At 40.6% G+C, this 18,725-nt stretch overlaps 1 protein-coding gene across 1 annotated transcript in view; it reads right to left on the minus strand.

Annotated features, from left to right (window-relative positions):
* Positions 1–1,174: 1,174 nt before the first annotated feature.
* Atg2b (autophagy related 2B) overlaps positions 1,175–18,725 on the minus strand; it is a 93,340-nt gene continuing 75,789 nt past the window's right edge. The window contains exons 36-43 of the mRNA XM_033766737.1: positions 13,299–13,377; positions 12,414–12,621; positions 9,989–10,058; positions 9,063–9,145; positions 8,330–8,451; positions 7,991–8,145; positions 7,307–7,456; positions 1,175–3,827 (exon numbers count right to left, since the gene is read on the minus strand). Coding sequence (XP_033622628.1) covers positions 3,597–3,827; positions 7,307–7,456; positions 7,991–8,145; positions 8,330–8,451; positions 9,063–9,145; positions 9,989–10,058; positions 12,414–12,621; positions 13,299–13,377 — 1,098 coding nt within the window. The 3' untranslated portion in view covers positions 1,175–3,596. The remainder of the gene's footprint in view (positions 3,828–7,306; positions 7,457–7,990; positions 8,146–8,329; positions 8,452–9,062; positions 9,146–9,988; positions 10,059–12,413; positions 12,622–13,298; positions 13,378–18,725) is intronic.

The following is an 18,725-nucleotide window of genomic DNA, read 5'->3' on the forward strand; positions in this document are numbered from 1 at the left end:
GCCTCACACGGACCTAGCCCATCCCAAGGCATTTCATACAGGCTTCAGGAGCAGCTCTCAGGGACAGTTATATTTAAAGGAAACCTCTAATAATAATTGAATCTTCTTCACAAATATCTTAATTTCATATTTTAAATAGTTACACTAACAAGTTACATTTCCACAAAAATACTCGTACAGCATCAAAATTCTTATTCACATCCATAAATAACGAAAGAAGTAAAGATGGCCAGCGTATACATATGTATTATTGTAACTGTGGTGAAATAATTCTGTATCTGAAATAAGTGAGGCAGATCCATACCCAAGCTGAACATGGAGTCCCTACTACATTTCTCAGTGAAAAAGCAAATAGTCACGTGCAATCAGCAGATGTACAAACATGAGACAAATCCAACCAGAAACTAGAAGCTACTACTTCCTATATACAAAAGACATGTGGGACAGCAAAGTACTTTTTTTTTTTTTTTTAAGAAGAGCAGGCCTGCTATTTCAACCTGCCAGGCATTAAAGATGTAACTGAGCAGTAGACACCAGACAGACTTACAATCCTGACCTAGCAGAGAGCACTCTGTTGCTTACTATGGAGCAATCACTTACTAGGTGCTTGAAACTCAGGGGTGGATGGTAGTTCAGGAAGCCAAGGTACTGTGTACTTCTCCTACCTTTAGAAAACTGCTGACATCAAAAATAGAAATGGTTGCAACCCCAATGTCTCATCCCCAAAGAAGCCTGACATGGCAGTTTGCTGAAATGCTTTTCTATCTGCCATCTGCAGGCACTGTGATGAAAGAAAATAATTTCTGAATAAAACTGGCTAACTTGCAATCAGCACATGATGTCTTCTAAAGGAACCAGTGTGCTCCACACAATCCTGAAGATGGTGACATAAACATTACTCAGGCTTAAGCACTATGTTATTTTTCTGTGAACAGCAACTATGCCTTACAGTAAAGCAAAATAAAGTTTCCTAGAAAAGAAAAAGAAGAAAGAAAGCTACAGACATTCTCTAATATCTTAAGGGAGTCAAGAGGATAAAAAGGGAAGGAGGTGAGAGGTGTGCCCTCACTTCCCAGCACATCCCTAAATCTGAGAAATGACACGCTGTGCAAGTGTAAGAAAACCAATGGTAAAAGTTGAGTGATTTCTCTTACACCAGGTCTTGCAAATATATATATATATATAATTAAATGAATATTGAGACAACAGAAATCTTGAAGCCACTTAGCATAAGAAGGGATTCCTCACTTAACATCCAGCACTGCCTCAGTCTCTAGATGTCTGAGGGGAGCAGCACCTCCCTCAGGACAGGCAGCTGCTTCACAGCCACACACAGCTGTTTGTTTTGAATTTGAACAAAGGCACCAAACCCACAGAACAGTTTGGAAAGGTGATGATTAAAAAGCACCTCCCGAGAGGCCAGAAATATTGCCAGAGCATTTAAAAGTGACACCTGCTTGCCCGATCTGGCAACAATCCTGCCAAACACTCTGTGCCATCAAAACACAGAAGTCTGGAAAGTCACTTCTTCAAAGAGAAAAAAATTAAACATACCTAACTTGTAAAGTGTTTACATATAAACAGGCCTGCTACAGACATTGCAAGCAAAGAGCATCTTGGCTAAGCTGACAATGAACAACCTCTGAGACTGAATCTGTGGTCACAGTGTTCTGTCCCCATCAATTTTATCAACAGCAGGTACAGGAGAGCAGAACAAAGAGGCACAGAGTTTGTATGAGAAAGACACAGGCTTTATAAGCTTAACTTGACAAAAGAAAAGTCCATTTGCAACTCAGCGGAGTTAAACTAAATCTAATTGAACTTTGTATAACTATGGATTAAAGTTATAAATTTTTAAATTTGATCAAGTGTTTTTCACTTTGATGAATCAACATATGACCCAAGATTTCATGATAAGGGCAAACAGAGAATGCTGAAGTAAAGTGTTCGGGGGCCAGAATGTGGCTCCAAAGCAGGCCCAAGTGTCATGGTCACACAAGGGATTACTGCTTGTTGGCGTCTGGCCCTTTATGGACTTCATCTCAAGAATAAAGTAGTAACAGATAGTGCCATGGCCTCTACACAGGTGCTTCTTATATTTTACCGTCTTCTTACATTTTTCAGCAGTAAAAAAGCCAAAGTAAATCTAAATGCTACCTAACACTTTTCTTTTACAAATGCTAAATGTTTGGATCTTTTGGTTCACATTGCTTTCCTATTTATAAAACTGAGAGAATGAAATTGATTTAACTTCATTTTCCAACCCCCAAACTGAATGCAGTTCTGAAATCCCATGCATACTGCAAAATCAGCCCCATACTCTTTAGAAAATGAGAAGCTGCATCACTCCAGGTCCCACCGTTTCTTCCTGCGCAGTCACAGACTGAGGAGTGCTTCCCACCAGCTCCACAGTAAAGATTTACTTGACATTAACCACAGTTAATTTGGAGAAAGTCTTCTCCAATATTTTGGGGTACTGCATCTATGAATATGCTCTAAGCAAAGCAAAATATTCATGGAAGCATAGAACAATTTTACCTTTAAATAAAAATTCTTTATTCATTCCTGACAAGTTATCAAAATGTACATTGTTAACCAAGTAAAAAGGTACTTTGAATTAGTTGACTAGAATATATTTCTGAGGATTTTTATTTAACGTTCAAAGAGTAAAAACTATTTCCACTCTCCCTTTTCACACATGCCTAACCAGCTTGTACTATACCTGCTTAAAATGGAACATGTAAACAGGTACATGGGCCCCAGGTCATCATAGAACGCATATTTTCACTTACAATTAAAATAAAGGAGGCTAGTACATTTGGGTTACTTTCCTTTGCCAAAACTTTCAGACACGTTTACTCCTCCTCATGTTTTGTTTAACTTTGTAAATGACATAAGGGATACAGCACATGACTTGTATTAATCTAAACACACACACACGTGTGCGTGTACACACACACACACACACACACACACAGAATAAAGTGCAACACAACAGAACATCTCTGCAACATTCACTTTCTCCAGCCCCTCCGTGTCAATGGAAAGCACACTGTTCTCCAGGGCACGGACACGCACTCCCCTGGGAAGCCTGTTTTTATGCTGATGTTATCTTGAAAATCCTATCTGTTTTTGCTTCCCCTGTCACTTCTCTCACTCTCAGTGAAAGTTTTGAAGCTGTGATTCTTTTTACACCAGGTGAAAAAAATCAACTCCCAAGAGCTACACGCTTAGTGCTTTGAGAGTGCTCCAATGTTGTAGAGCGCTCTGTATTATGAAAGGAGGTTTCCGATGATACCTTGTCTGTAACAAGGAGAATTACGGTCATTTTAATAAAAGTAAGCATTCCACTAATTTGGCAGCAAATGCTTTAATGGCCTTTGACACCAGCCACCAAACACTTCTACAGGCAAACACCAAACTAGCCCTAAGATGGCAGAAGTTTTTGGTTGTGTGTTTTGACACTAAATTACTTAACTAAAAATGCTTTTGTTCCTGAGATGAGCACAAGAAAATTAAATGAGTTCCTGCTAACATTGCCATGGGACACGATGTGCCTGATGTCCACCTTGGTTCTCTCCAGAGTTGCTGGGACATCAGTCTTCCCCATGGCGCCATTTCTGTGACTCGTCTTGCCGGACGTCCGGTCTGATTTGGTTTCTCATGCCACCTAACACGTTTGATGTTGCTTCTGTGGCAACAATCAGAGGTTTTACCACCGCCGGGGGGATCTGACGCAGGACCTCACCCACGGCCCCAGTGACCCCTCTGCTCTCGTGTTCTCGAGCCGCCGTTTCATAAATGGTCTGTGCCGTGTCTGTGATGCCCTGCGGCAAGGGGGAGAAGGGCACGAATCACTGGTTGGAAAACTAAATTATCCTGTGCTGCACACTTTGAGTACACTTGACACGATGTTTGTCACTACACCAAAAGACCAACCAAACAAAAAACCCTGCTTTCGAGATTACCCAGGGTAATTATTTTTATGACAAAGTTCTAATTATAAGGGAAAGAGGCAATTATTATGATTTAGTTTTTGGTTTTGACACTAATGAGTGGAAAATGTAGCTAAACCACAATTTCCCACAGGGAGGCTTCGGGAACTACTTAATGATCTATGAGTAGTTTTTCTGGCACAATTAATCATTCCAGTTAAATCAACTTAGCAAACAGAGCTTGAGTACACACAGTTGCTAAAGGACTGATACAAGATGAGAAAATTTAATTCCAGTAAACATTAGAAAATTATTTAATTTGTTTTAAATTACTGGCTATGTATTAGAAAAGATATTGGTGGAACATTTAATTGACATAAAAGCCCAAATAGAACATTTTATTGGGTTAAACAGAAAATTCAGAGAAGGTAAAGTGAGAAACTGTTGCTTAATTATTAGAAACAAAGTTTCTGAAGCATTTCCATTTTCTTCTCATCATTTAACATTAAAATAGTCATGGCTGGAAGATAGATCTTTTGTAAATGGGAAGGAAAATGAGAGTTGGAGGGAAGAAGAGGGAGGGGAAGGGGATATAAAAGAATAAAGATGTGTTAAGTCCAGGTACTAACTCCACACAAGGCATGTAATTATAGGTACTGCCAACGTGTACTAATAAAAATAAAATAGCCACAGCTGCTAAGCCAGAGGCTGAATGTATAAATGTGCATAGCAGCTAAAGTGATAAAACTTCATATGAATTGAATCTCTGCCATTTCTCTAACCCAGAAATCCCCAGGGGACACGAGGCCCTGTTCCATTGTGACAGCTTCAGTGACAGGTACAACTTAAAGCAACTTTGGGTTCTCCAGGGAAATCAAAGACCTTGTCCTAACCAAAAATCCAGCCATCACATTGGCAAGCTAATAAAAGTATTGTTTCTATCCAGCGCACCATGCAAAAACAACAAACATGAAAGGCAAATACACACACACACATACACAGAGGCCAGAAGAAAATAAAAGAAATGTAAATGTTATTTTAAAAATGATCTAGAATACAATAGCCAGCAGGAGAAACTGAGTACAAAGAACTCTTACATACCCACACATCATCTCCCAACTCTCTCCTCCCTCCCCATCCCAAGGATTAATATGTTAATTACAGTATAATGTTTAACACCACCAAGAACTACAGACATGGAAATAAATTTAAATTCCAGCCTCATCACTTAGCTAACTGCCTGCTTCCTATGGTGTCTGTCAGAATGAAATGGCACAATTCATCTCAGAGTGTGATACTACTTGGAAGACCCTGTGTGCCCAATGAAGAATCCCTAGGTGGCTACTACCATGCTCACAAGGGCCTGCCTACCACTGAACAGAATTACACAAACAGTCAGCAAGTTTTCTGTAAAGAGCCAGAGGTTTGTAGGTAACAAAGTTTTTCACAATTCTTTTTCTAACTGTTGCAACTGTAAAAATCATCACTAGTCCAAAGGCTTATTGTGACAGGTAATCTTGATTGTCAGCTTGACGGACTTGAGAGGTGACTAGTAAGAGGATTAGTAAAGCAGCTAAGAGTGTTCCTGGGTGGGTCACGGAGGTGTGACCTTGGGTACATATGCAGTTTCTCATCCCATCATAAAATGAGCAGCTTTGCTCCACCACACCCTTCCACATGATGCCCCTGCCTGGGCCAATAGCCATGGACTGAATCCCCTGAAATTGTAAGCAAATAAACCTCTCTTCAAGCTGCAGGTGTCAGGTATTTTGTGCTAGCTATGGGAAAGCTGACCAATACAGGCATCCAAAAACAGGCATGGGTCAGATGTGGCCCGCAGGCTAGTCACCAACCCCTGATGTAAAGGATGAGCTGTGAAACATCCATGACTCTTCTCTTTGCCTGTTACATATTAACAACCAAATCCTCAGCTGGGAATAACTTCGGCATAGAATTCAAATTTAGTCTACTCCAAAACTAAACTCTGGACCCAGTCTGGGCCCCAGTCCTGGCCCTACCTCCTCCTGGCTGCAGCCTACTAGAAAATCACTGTCCTGGGGAGCTGTTTTCTTATCTGCAAGTTGGGCACATCACCAGTCTTTAAGGTCTCTGTACATTTGGTACAAAGCAAGTACATTAATATCCGTGTTAAATGAATATAGTTAGTTACTCAGGCAAGCACCTTGCAAATGCTTCTTGTCAAAGTGCTACACCATTGTGCTGCCAGCCGCCCTGCTATGCCTCGAGCTCCAGTGTTCGTTTTCCAAATCTGATTTCCAACATGTCTGTTGATAACTGGCCCAAGCCTGAGAAGCAGGTCTGCCTAGTAACTGTTCAGTCTCCCCACTAAATCTCTTTCTTAAAAAGGCCTTTGGTCTTCCCTTTAAATACCCACTCATACATTTCTTGGCCCTATACCTCAGTGGTCTTCCCACAGAAGTAGGGGCCACTGGGCTGCTTTGGTCAGGTAAAGGACTGGCTTACACCCTTCTGACTATCATCTCAATATGACTGAGAAAATACCTCTAACGAAATCGTAAAACATGAGTCATGAACACAATGCCTGCCAACTTCCTTATGTCATATTAGAAGAATGTCAAAAGAGATGAAGCCACGGGATGCCCCTGCCAACACTCAGAAAGAACCAGGACACACAACTATCAAAGAGAAAGTTAACAATGCTGACTGAATGTCAAGATTCCCACAGTTCCACCTCACCAATTCTACCCTACAGAACTGTACTGGTAGATGAACACTTCCACAGCAGTATTTCAGGGGGAAAAAATGCAAACTCAATAGCAAAGTATGGAAACTGTGGTGTGTTCCCACAATGAAATACTACAGAGACCACTTAGACTGAATGTATCAACATGGATATATCTTCAAAGAAATAAGTTGTGGAAAGATACCATCTATGTAAACTTAAAATATGAACTCTGGTATGTTTTGTTCATGATAACATAAGTAACTATAACAACATGTACCACCTTGAGGACAGTAAATGCATGTGAATGGGATCAGGGTGGGCGACTGCCCTAAAGAGTTTCTTCAATGAATCTGAGGTAAACAGAGCAAGGAATAACACATTAGAGGCACGTACGTGCAGAGAGGCGTATGCTTCCACCACTGCTGAACACTTCTAAGGTGAAGAGGACTGGTCTGTCTGCCCTGCTTACTGCTCTGTGTGGGAGCCAATCCATCCCAGCCAGGCCTCTCCTCTCAATTCACACATACATGTCACATGCTACCAGCGGCAGCTTCCAGCCCACTCCTAGGGGGTTCTCTGAGACACACTGAACCTGCCCACTGTCCTTGCTAGCAGGGCAGGGAAGCACAGAAGAGTTGGGACTTGTCACTCGGTGTTCACGTACCTCCTTCACTACGCTGTAGGCCTTGGCCATGCCTTCCCTCAGGTCCACTGGCTGGTGAGCTAAGCGGTGATGAGAAAGCCTTTTGGCCTTCTTGGGCTCGATAGCCAAGTTACCAGGAGACACCATGTCATAAGCAGTCTCTGCTGCCGCCTGGTGGGTGTTGTCAGAGGAAGACAGGAATTAGAAGACAGCCTGGAGAGCCATGCACCAGCATGTTAATAGTGTACCTCCCACAGGGAGTGAGGAAGCTCATACACCCTGTGTGGTTGCCTCCCCATTTTGTGACTTCTGTAACAAGACCATGGAAGCTAAAATGAAAACTCTTACTGGGTTGGGCTGACTTATTCAGTCCCTTCCTCTCTCCAATGACAATGCTTAACGTTTCATGTTAATCTATGCAGCTTAATATGTAATGGAACAAACCTTCATACTTCCAGTTTCATTGGGAAAGCTTTGTTGAATTTAGCTATGATCTTTTCATACAGTCTGGTGAAATAAACCCCCTGCTAATTTAATGGTTATTACTTACCTGAAATAGACAAATTCGATACTATAATTTCACTGCTTTATGTCACTCATTACTTAGTATGGGGCACATAAGCAATAAGAAAATCTACTCTCAACACTTGCACATTTTCAGTGTTGTTTTAAAAACAAAGGAGCCCACACATATAGGGAAAGCACCTGTATGGTCTGAACCACTCTGTTGGTGAGCTCTAGAGCAGCCATGGCTGTGGAGGTGCCAAAGGAAGCCGCGCCTCTCTGGAACCCTCTGACGATGCGGCCGTCCTTCCGGTACTGCTCTATTGGCAGCCATACCAAGTCCTTCAAGCCTTGCACTACAATGGTCAACACACAGAGAGCAACCTCAGTCCTGGGGTTCAAGACTCTGGAGATCTTAACCCCAAAATGCAGGCAAAGTTGTATGTGTGTCAACAGACGTGTAGGTTTTCTAGAAAAGGTTGCTCACAAAGACTCTCAAGGGCTTCATAAGTGTAAAAGGGTGAAAAGGACAAAACTCACCTAATTGTACTAGTGAATGCATAGGTCCAACCCCTCCCAGGATTCCTGGGAGCTGGTTCTTCTTAATGTCAGTGAGCCACTCAGTGATCGCATATGAGAATAACTTGTCAACACCTAGCAAACTAGAGCAAGCGGCTATCAGTAAACAGAAACAATACATTTATACACTCGTGTAAGTTTTCTCTTACTTAAAAATTAATAAATTTCAAGGACAAAATATAGATGCTCCAAAAACAGCCTAACATTTTTTAAGTCAAAAAGAAATATAAAGCCGCCAATGAAGCCCAATCTGAATCTTCCTCTCTATATAAACGAATATGTAAAGTTAATTTCCTCAAGGCTTAGTGTACATGTGTCATTCTCACTATTCTCATTTCGTGAGCATTTAAGTCTCTGGCACAGTACTAACCCAAAGTCTACAAGTCATCACTAGTTGCTACTAAGAGCCATGACCTTGAGAGCTTCCAGTTTTCTCACTGAAAAATATAATTTACAATTTTAGGAAATTAAGAATATCCTAAACTGTTCCTATTTTTGAAAGATGCTGCTCTATTCAAACTACTTCTCCCTCTGAATAAAAATTAGCCCCTAATCAATAGATGTCCGCTGAAAAGGAGCCGTCTGTGGACAACACTAAAATAATTCAGTGACACAAGTCAGAAAGGCTCCACTTTCAGCTTGAGAGTCAGCATTAGTAATCTCACCTCAGAGCCTCATACAATCATCAACTCACCCATGCCGATAGAAGAGCCGCTTCAGCTTTAGCTCAGAGCAGTTTAACTGGGCAAGGCCAATCAAAATCCCAGCTAAGGTACCCTTTAAAATAAAAACGTCCAGATTAATGTGTAAGTTAAGAAGAGACTCAGGCCAGGGATTTAGCTCAGTGATTCCACCACCTGCCTCACAAGTGCAAGGACCCAAGTTCGATCCCCGGTACCAAAAAAAAAAAGAGGAAGAGGCTCAACATTTAACACAGTGGCTATTTGAAAAAAAAATCAAAGCAATATTCATTAATGAATTTAAAATACTTCAGATGTTTACAGAAAAAATATTTTTTATAATATCTACAACCCAATATATACTCATGGTTATTAAGCAAATGATATTTAATGTATAAAAACAGAATTAAATTTAAAAACCTTACACTTCATTTTTATACAGTGCTACCTCAGTTCATGAATTTAATTCTTTCTACAATTCTGTTCACCAACTGAATTGGATGAGAACCGAATCAAATTTCTCCATAAGGTCAACACTGAACCTAACCATTGAATTTGATTCAGTTCTCGTTGGTTTTTTGGGTTTTTTTTAATGGAATGTGCTGAATGTCTATAATTTTGTTCAGATGACTGCAGAACCTGGAAAAGCTGTTGCTGCTATCGATGCATAACATACTATTATTAGACTTTATGTATATATACATATACATATATATATATATACACACACACACACACAGTGCACACACAAAAAAATGTATACATACTTCATGTACACATACTTCAGTTTTTCTTTTCCTGAAAAGTGTATACATTTTTTAGTGGACCCCATTACACACACACACACACACACACACACCCCACAATAAAGCAAAGTTAAAAATAGTTTGAGTCCATTAGGGAAAAAAATGAGATAACTGTATAGAATAAATCTCCAAACCTGATCCATTGATACGTGTTTGCCATGATAATCAAGTCGAATAGGAACTTCTGAAGTGAATCTGAATTCTCTGGAGAAAAACAAAGGATGAGTTGTTTATATTCAAAATTACTGGTCATTGAAATTAGATATAAATTAATTTGTTAAACTGGAGAATAAAAAGAAAACCACAAAATAAATCATGTGACTCTTATGGCTCAAATAAGAGTATCTTTTAGCTCTATCTTTTCTTCAGGTAAGATAACAACTAAAGAAATGGTGGTCATCTGATATATTCTATTTAAAATTTTCAGAAAAATTTCTGATTTATTAAATAATGTTTATTCTTAGAAAAATTTATTTTGGCAGGTATCCTCAATGTATGGAGTACACATTAATAAAAGTGGTCTTCAAGATGAAACCAGTCAATATAATCATTACCAAGAAGTCAGAAAGAGAAGTAGTCAGGGGGTTGGCTTACTGCGGCTCCACAGAAGCAGAGTTTGGGGCCCCGGGAGTGACTCTGGCCCTATTGGTTACAAGGATGCAGCTGTCTGTCATCCCAACTCCTGAATGCTCATCTCCACTTGGTCTTCTGGGCAATCCACCTCAATACCGCTTCCCACTCTTCTTTTCTCAATGGCACATATTACAGCACTAACTACTTAATGTGCAAGCTCAATTAAATATTTTTCACATGCCTAGACCCAAACCTGTATACATACAGTCAATGTACCATGAGCACTTGCAGAACGAATGAGAGTGCATGAGGAAGGAGAGAGCCTATGGCACCATTGCTGGTCAAAGCACTGACTTGCAAGGATTCATGATTAAGAAGAGCTGGGTTCTACCCCCAGCTCGGCCACTAAGTGGGTCTTGAGCAACTCAACTTGCCTCTGAGCATTAACTTCTTCATCCACAAAGTAACTAGACTACCTCATTACTACCACCAGGGTTCTCAACCCGCTTAGAGAATACGAATGATACCTACAAACTGTAGCTTGTAGACAACCACACAAGCCTTTCTTACATATGTTTTTTGAAAGAAGTGTCAAGCCAGGCACAGTGGCATGTGCCTGTAATCCCAGCTATTTGGGAGGCTTGAGAGTTCAGGACCAGCCTGCAACATGGCAAGATCCTATTTGGTCAATTTTTTTTGTTGTTTTAGGCCTATGCTTAGATAAATTGAACTGGAAGTTTGTATGCAATTAATACAAAATAACATGCAAATGACTGGGAATGTAAAAGAGAACTGAGATATGTAACAAGCAGGTACCAATTCCCCGGGATAAATGTGATTGCTATATACTACAGACAGGTACTAATACAAATAAAAGTTAACACATCCTCCCCGGCTTAAGCCACCAGTGGCACATGCGTGGCTGTCCCATCCAGCAACTTGTCCCATCCAGCGGGTCTGTCCCATGCTGCCAACAGGATACTCCTGCATGTACACAGGTGGGTCAGAGCTGCCTGGCAGGAGTCATTGGAAATTATGGCCACTTTGTGAATATGTTAAAAAAAAACAAAACACATTTTTCATAGAAAATATTAAAAAATAAAGTGATCACTGTGGAAAAATAAGACATTATTCTCTTAGGGTGAAAAGGTTTAGAACCACTAAAAATCATCTACCCTCGGATCTTTCCCATTCTTATAGTTTATTATCTTTCTGTGTCTATTGTCACCACTATAGAAGATATTTAAACCATGACAACACTTTCAGTTACACGACCACTTCCCACCACACCCTAAGGTCTAACCTCAGAGCCTGGAGGGAAAGACAGAGAACTGAGGGCTCTGGATGTCAACAGGGAAGGGGCAGAGAAAACCAGGGGAGAGAGCTAATTGTCCTTTACAACAAAGGGAATTTTGTTCTTTATCCCCTCTCTTTCCACTAATGCCAAAACCCCATCCCTACCATCCATAGTTGGGAAAGGAAGAAGATGGGCAGAATGAACAGGTCTGGAAAGTGGGGAGAGCTCCCATACAGCCAGCGGGACGGAATCACAGCAGCCAGCAGCAGCGACAATACCCAGGATCCCAACAGTGCTCACACGGCCAAGGAGGAAAGGGTCAGAGAAGACATGACGGGGCCAGGGAAGGGCGGACACAGAAAACTGGAAGGGAATTCCCATAAAGGACAAGGCAGAATGCCAAAGTTGAGGCATGCAAAAAGGCAAAGAATGACATTACATTTGGGGAGGTACAAACAGCATCATGGTGACTTGGGAAAAGAGGAACAGAGAAAGGAAAGAAAGACAAATGCTAGGAAGAAAAGAGAACTTCTGCCATAGGTCCAGTAGACAGATGAATCCTGAACTGGGCACAGCATGGGCAAAGCAAAAAGATGATGTAACCTCACAATGACCAGTACACTTATGCATTATGGAGTGGCCCTCAGAACTCCGAATACTTCTTTTGCTACAAAAATTGAATTATTTACCTAAAAAACACAGGCTGGTCACTAAAGGATGCTTCTTCAGCTGAGAACTCCTTTTCTTCTACTCCATTAGCCGCCTCTACTGAATTGGCACCATCACTTGAGGAAGGTTGTTTTGGCCCAGGGAAAGAAAGAACTAGATTTGGCTCCTTTGAGGCACTCAAATGCCTTGGCAAAGTGCAGGTGACATCGGCTCCAGGGGACTTTTTAACTGAAATGGAACGTGCACATTTGAAAAACCAGGCATATTTCTTTAGAGCAGCAGTTTAAAGCAACAGATTTAACTTGTTCTGCAGCATCTCAATTAATAAAAATAATTCTTGTCAGAGAAAATTTGTTTCTACCTTTTAAATTACTACTTTTACACAAAATTATATTTGTACTAATTAACAAACACAAGATACACACACTATATGTATGTGTGTGTATGTATGTATATATACATATATGTATATATGGGAATAAAGATATAAATGTATTCTCAAAAAGAACTCATGGCAATCACAGTTAGTGTAAATACAGACGGTCCCGACTTGGTGACGGCTTGACTTAAAGATGGGGTGACACCAACCCCACAACCATGCCAAGGGACCATGCACAGTCAGCCAGGAGAAGCCCCACTGTGAATGTGGGCTTCTGATCAACCCCAGGCTAGTGCTGTGCGGCCAGTCTGTCTTCCAGGCTGAGCAGAGGGAGCAGCCGAAGCTCCACCAACCCTGGGCTCACCAGGGGTCAACGACCAGCACTCCACGTGGCCGTTGGAGAGGGCGGGGATGCATTCTGACCATGGTATTTCAGGTTAAAATGGGCCTCTCAGGACAGAAGCCCAGTGTAAGTGAAGGGTGTCCGGATCTTTTACAGAATTTTCAAACTGCATGTGTGAAATACCTTCCGGATCAGGAGTCAGGAGCAGCTCTACTTCTGTAGAAAGACTTGTGAAGAAATGCTTCAGGAAAAACAAGGCATCCTAGAATTAAGAGATACCACTGTAACTAAAAGAGCGAAAAAAGGACATCTACTGTATTTCTAAAACTACAGAACAAATAACCTCCACTCCCGCACTGTCCTTATTATTCAAATATAGCTATAATTTATTGAATCCGTACTGTGTCAGACATTATTCCTATTCTCTTTCCATTTCTCTCTCTCTCACTCACCCCCCCAATTAGTACTCACAACTCAGTGAGAAAATTAACTTATAAAGGGAAATATACAGAAATTAAAAATTACACATCTCAGAATGATTTCCAAATCAAAGTACCTTTTAATCTTCATAAAGCATTCTCATTCTTATTTGGTATTAGTTCTCACTCCTATCAGGCAGTGGTAATGTTACTAACAACAACAGCAGCTCACATGTACTGGATACTTAATGTGCTCCATAAAAGTTCTTAATGATTTACTTCTGCTTTATGGAAATGTTATTGCTTTAATGAACTTTCTTCATTGAACATGATACTCAAAATAAGAAAAACGAAATCATCCAGACAAAAACATTTGGCTCTCGACAATGTGCTAAACTTTACCCATTAGTGGCAACTTTCGCCTTCCTCAAACTGACAAACAAATCTTAGATGAAATATAAATTAGATGGAAGGTTTAAAAGTTAAATGGCTTTCCTTATTTCCTCTTCCATTAAAAAAACCCCCTAATTTTGTACCAAAATATAATGTGAAGGTAAACTATAGGTTCACGCTATTTGGTAGCACACCAAAAAAGTCTGTCCATTTCCAAGGATGTGATAACCTGCAATCCCATTTATTATAAATACAAATGATGGAGGTAAAAAGAAAATTTTAGGTAACAAGGAATACGGGGGATGGAGGCAGCTGTAACATTATTAGAAATGTTCTGGTTTGAAGCAGGTAGTGGGATAAAGGATTGTTATGCTTTATTCATGTATACTCCTGTGCATATTTACACATTATTTACATTACATGCACTTACGATAGATAGATAGATAGATAGATAGATAGATAGATAGATAGATATGAAACAAGCATTGCATTTTAACAAAAATGTATAATGTATGTAATGCCACTCTTTGGCCACTAGATGGTAATATTTTAACGCAATAAATGTTTTAACTCCAAGACTGTCTTCCAGAAACAGAAAATCTCTTATCAGCTTGTTTAAGAAAAAAGGAAGACTAAAGAGACAATGCAGAAAATGGCAAAGGGATACAATCACTAGCTTTTTAAATAGTCTTGCACTGTTCTTATTTTGGTATTTATGCTAAACACAACTCAGTAAGACAACCCAATTTTAAAACTAGCAAGAAACAGACACAAAAGTAGCTAGACAGATAGCTGGTGAACAAGTGGAAGGATACTCCACATCACCAGTCAGAAGCGAAATCAAACTGAAACCACAGTGAGCACCCAGTAAACAGCTGAGGCTGAAAAGACCCCACCGCCCCACCAAGCCTGGTGAAGATGAGGATTCGAAGCGTGGCCGGCTCATGCGGGTTGCTGGTGGGAATTTTCACCTAGGCTCAGCCACAGGGAAACTACAGGGCTGCTTCTCGTGGTTAAACAAACTCAGCCCATCTGTCAGCTGAGCACAGCCCTCGGTGGATCCAGTCTTTGCTTGCCAGCTCCCTCACACTGCTCAGACCTGGCCTGAGTGTCACTGCCTCTGCAGAGCCTTCTTGCCCTGGGCAGGCTGGCGCAACTAACACCCTACACCTCCTATAGCATATTAAAAACTGCCTGCTTTATGTCAGTCTTCCCCGCCACAGAGCTCTCAGAGGACAGAAAGTCTTACTTGCCTTGGTATCCCTAGCATCCTACTTCAGAACCTGGGACAAAGCACGCACTCAGGAAGCGGTCTGAATTCATTAACACATCTTCCCTAAACAGACTTTCAAACTGTAACGATGATATGACGTGAACAACAGACTGGGCAACGGAGGAAGGCCGGCTCCCGTCACCATCTATTTACTCTCCAGCTCGGTCTCACTCTGTCTGTGGTATTCCCTGCCTGCGCCCAGGAGATAACACACTTCAGAAGCAACTGCACTTAACTTCAACAGAGCGTGACATTTTAAAAAGCTTGAGAGGGCCAGGAACCACGGCACACACCTATAAAGTCAGCTACTCAGGGCTGAGGCAGGAGATTAGAAAGTTTAAGGCGAGCTGAGGCAATTTAGCAAGACAATCTTAAATTAAAAAATAAAGAAAGGGTTGCTGGGCATGGTGGCACACACCTGTAATCCCAGCACTCGGGAGGCTGAGGCACGAGGACCGCTGTGAGTTTGAGACCAGCCTGGGCTACATAGTGAATTTCAGGTCAGTCTCAACTACATAGTGAGACCCTGTCTCAAAATACCAAAACAAAATAAAATAAAATAAAATAAAAAGAAAGAAAGGGGCTGGAGTTTAATAGATCAGGGGTACAGTGACTGCCTAACATGTTCAAGGCCCCTGGCTCAATCCCCAATCGATCCATTAATCAAATAATCAAAAAACAATGTGTTTTCACACTTAATAATTCAATTAAGATCAATAAGAACAGGATATGCTTGCTAAGAAAAGTATTACTCAAAGCAGTATCATTCATCAATTGCTTTGTTCTCACAAGATAAAAATGAAGAGAAATACTTAGTGTTCTGCTCTCCCGCCTGGAGCCGCCATCCTCCAGCCCCTGGAAGATAGCCTGGGCCCCTGATCCACCTTGGGAAGGAGAGCCACGCCCTCTCCTGCATGGAGCCGCCATGGCTCCAGCACCAGGAAGGTAGCAGCATGGGCGCCCCTGAACCCCCATAACTGCCCCCCGCCCACGCACTCTCAGACCTCCTGATTGTGCCAGTCTTTGGACCCACTCTGCAGAGGCAGAGGTGGTCATAAAGGGTATTTTTCTGAGTTCCCAACTTTGAACATCTTTAAAGAAAGGGCATGAGAAACCTGTAATAGAACAGTGTGGAGTTCAACCGTTCAGAAGATTGGGGAACTCAATCTGGGCCTTGCAGCCCGAGGTCAGTCTGTGTCACAGGGTTTAGCCATCAGCTAACTGAGACCAGGGGTCTTACGTCCTAGCCCTGTCTGAGCCATTAAATGGTAAATATACTATATTGAAAAGTTTGTTCACTGCAGACATGTTCTGGACTGCTTCTTGATTTCAATATAATTCAAATGGTTTAAGGGTGATAGACTAGTGACTACCACAGGTGGTTAGTGTCCAAGTTGTGCTTGATCTTAATGTGTTGCTGATGGTATCAGTTGGGCTAAAGGATTGTGGTTGATTTGATGAGCTGTTTTCTCTGATGCTATGAAGATGAGAATGTCTGTGGGTCGTTAAGAGACCCAGAAGCTAGGGTGTAACTATATCAGGAAGATTTGGGTGATAACCCAGAGATTAAACCAAGGACAGTCCGACAACAAAAATTAAAATGAGAAAACACTTAAGCAAGACACAAAGACAGACTTCCAGTTCACCAATGGCAAACAGAAGGGCAAATGAGGATGAAAAGGCCGATAGTGAACCACCAGGACACCCTGAACTCAAAATGCAGGAAGTAACAAAACAGATCAATCAGGCTCAAGAAAAATTCAAAACAGAAATAATTTCCCAGATAACTATAGAGATAGTGAGCAAAATGGAAGTCATGATTCGAGACTCTAGAACAGAAACTGACAAAAAATAGATGAGCTCAGGACCACGATAGAAGCCATGAAGGCCCAGCATAAGAAAGAAATGGAAAAAATAAACGCCCAACATAGTCAACAAAAGGCCATAACATGTCAATAATAAGTCAGTACATTTCAGTTATAACCATCAATGTCAATGGCCTCAACTTACCAAACAAGAGAAATAGACTGGCACAATGGAATAAGAAGCAAAATCCAACAATATGTTGTATACGAGAAACACACCTAGTGCAAAAAGAAGCCCATAGACTGAAAGTGAAAGGATGGAAAACAATTGTCCATGTCACAGGAGCCCAGAAAAAAGCAGGGGTAGCAATCTTATTTGCAGACAAAGCAAATTTCAAACCAAAACTGATTCTAGTATTATTGATGTAAGACGGTACTGTATCATACCTCTGTGAATGTAAAAATATCTTGTACCTGCTTTATGATACGTAATAGTGATCGTGCTTTATCAGAGCTATATTTAATGATATTACTCTAGAATGTTCTCTTTCCAGGTAATGAGTAAGATGCTAATAAAAAAAAAAAATGGTGCCAGGTACCACAACAGCAACAGAACTGGGCTGTTTTCTGGATATTATTCTTTTGTTTGTTTTTTTGTTTTTGTTTTTTTAATGGAATGTGCAGAATGTCTAAAATTTTGTTCAGATGATTGCAGAAGTCAGACTTTTCAACACAAACCCTTAGGGCAAGGAGAGCCTGGAATGAAATATTTCAAGTACTAAAAGAGAACAACCTCCAACCTAGACTAATGTATCCTGCAAAACTTTCTTTCAAAATGGATGGGGATATAAGACACTTCCACGACAAAGAACACCTGAGAAACTACATGAATACCAAACTAGCACTACAAGCAATTCTAAACAAGATCCTAGAAAAAGAAAATGAAGGCAATAACACCATGAGGCCCAACAGAGCAAATCAAATAGGCAGGGCAAGAAACTAAAAGGAGAAGGTGAAAAAGTAAAAAGAGTCAACAAAAGGCCATAACATGTCAATAATAAGTCAGTACATTTCAGTTATAACCATCAATGTCAATGGCCTCAACTTACCAAACAAGAGAAATAGACTGGCACAATGGAATAAGAAGCAAAATCCAACAATATGTTGTATACGAGAAACACACCTAGTGCAAAAAGAAGCCCATAGACTGAAAGTGAAAGGATGGAAAACAATTGTCCATGTCACAGGAGCCCAGAAAAAAGCAGGGGTAGCAATCTTATTTGCAGACAAAGCAAATTTCAAACCAAAACTGATTCTAGTATTATTGATGTAAGACGGTACTGTATCATACCTCTGTGAATGTAAAAATATCTTGTACCTGCTTTATGATACGTAATAGTGATCGTGCTTTATCAGAGCTATATTTAATGATATTACTCTAGAATGTTCTCTTTCCAGATAATGAGTAAGATGCTAATAAAAAAAAAAAATGGTGCCAGGTACCACAACAGCAACAGAACTGGGCTGTTTTCTGGATATTATTCTTTTGTTTGTTTTTTTGTTTTTGTTTTTTTAATGGAATGTGCAGAATGTCTAAAATTTTGTTCAGATGATTGCAGAAGCTGGAAAAGCTGTTGCTGCTATTGATGCATAACATACTGCTATTATTGGTCTTTTTATATAAATATATATATATACACATATATATATGTGTGTGTGT

This window comes from Fukomys damarensis, unplaced genomic scaffold, assembly GCF_012274545.1.
Source record: "Fukomys damarensis isolate Sample0158 unplaced genomic scaffold, DMR_v1.0_HiC HiC_scaffold_21, whole genome shotgun sequence".
In the NCBI taxonomy this organism is placed as follows: Eukaryota; Metazoa; Chordata; class Mammalia; order Rodentia; family Bathyergidae; genus Fukomys; species Fukomys damarensis.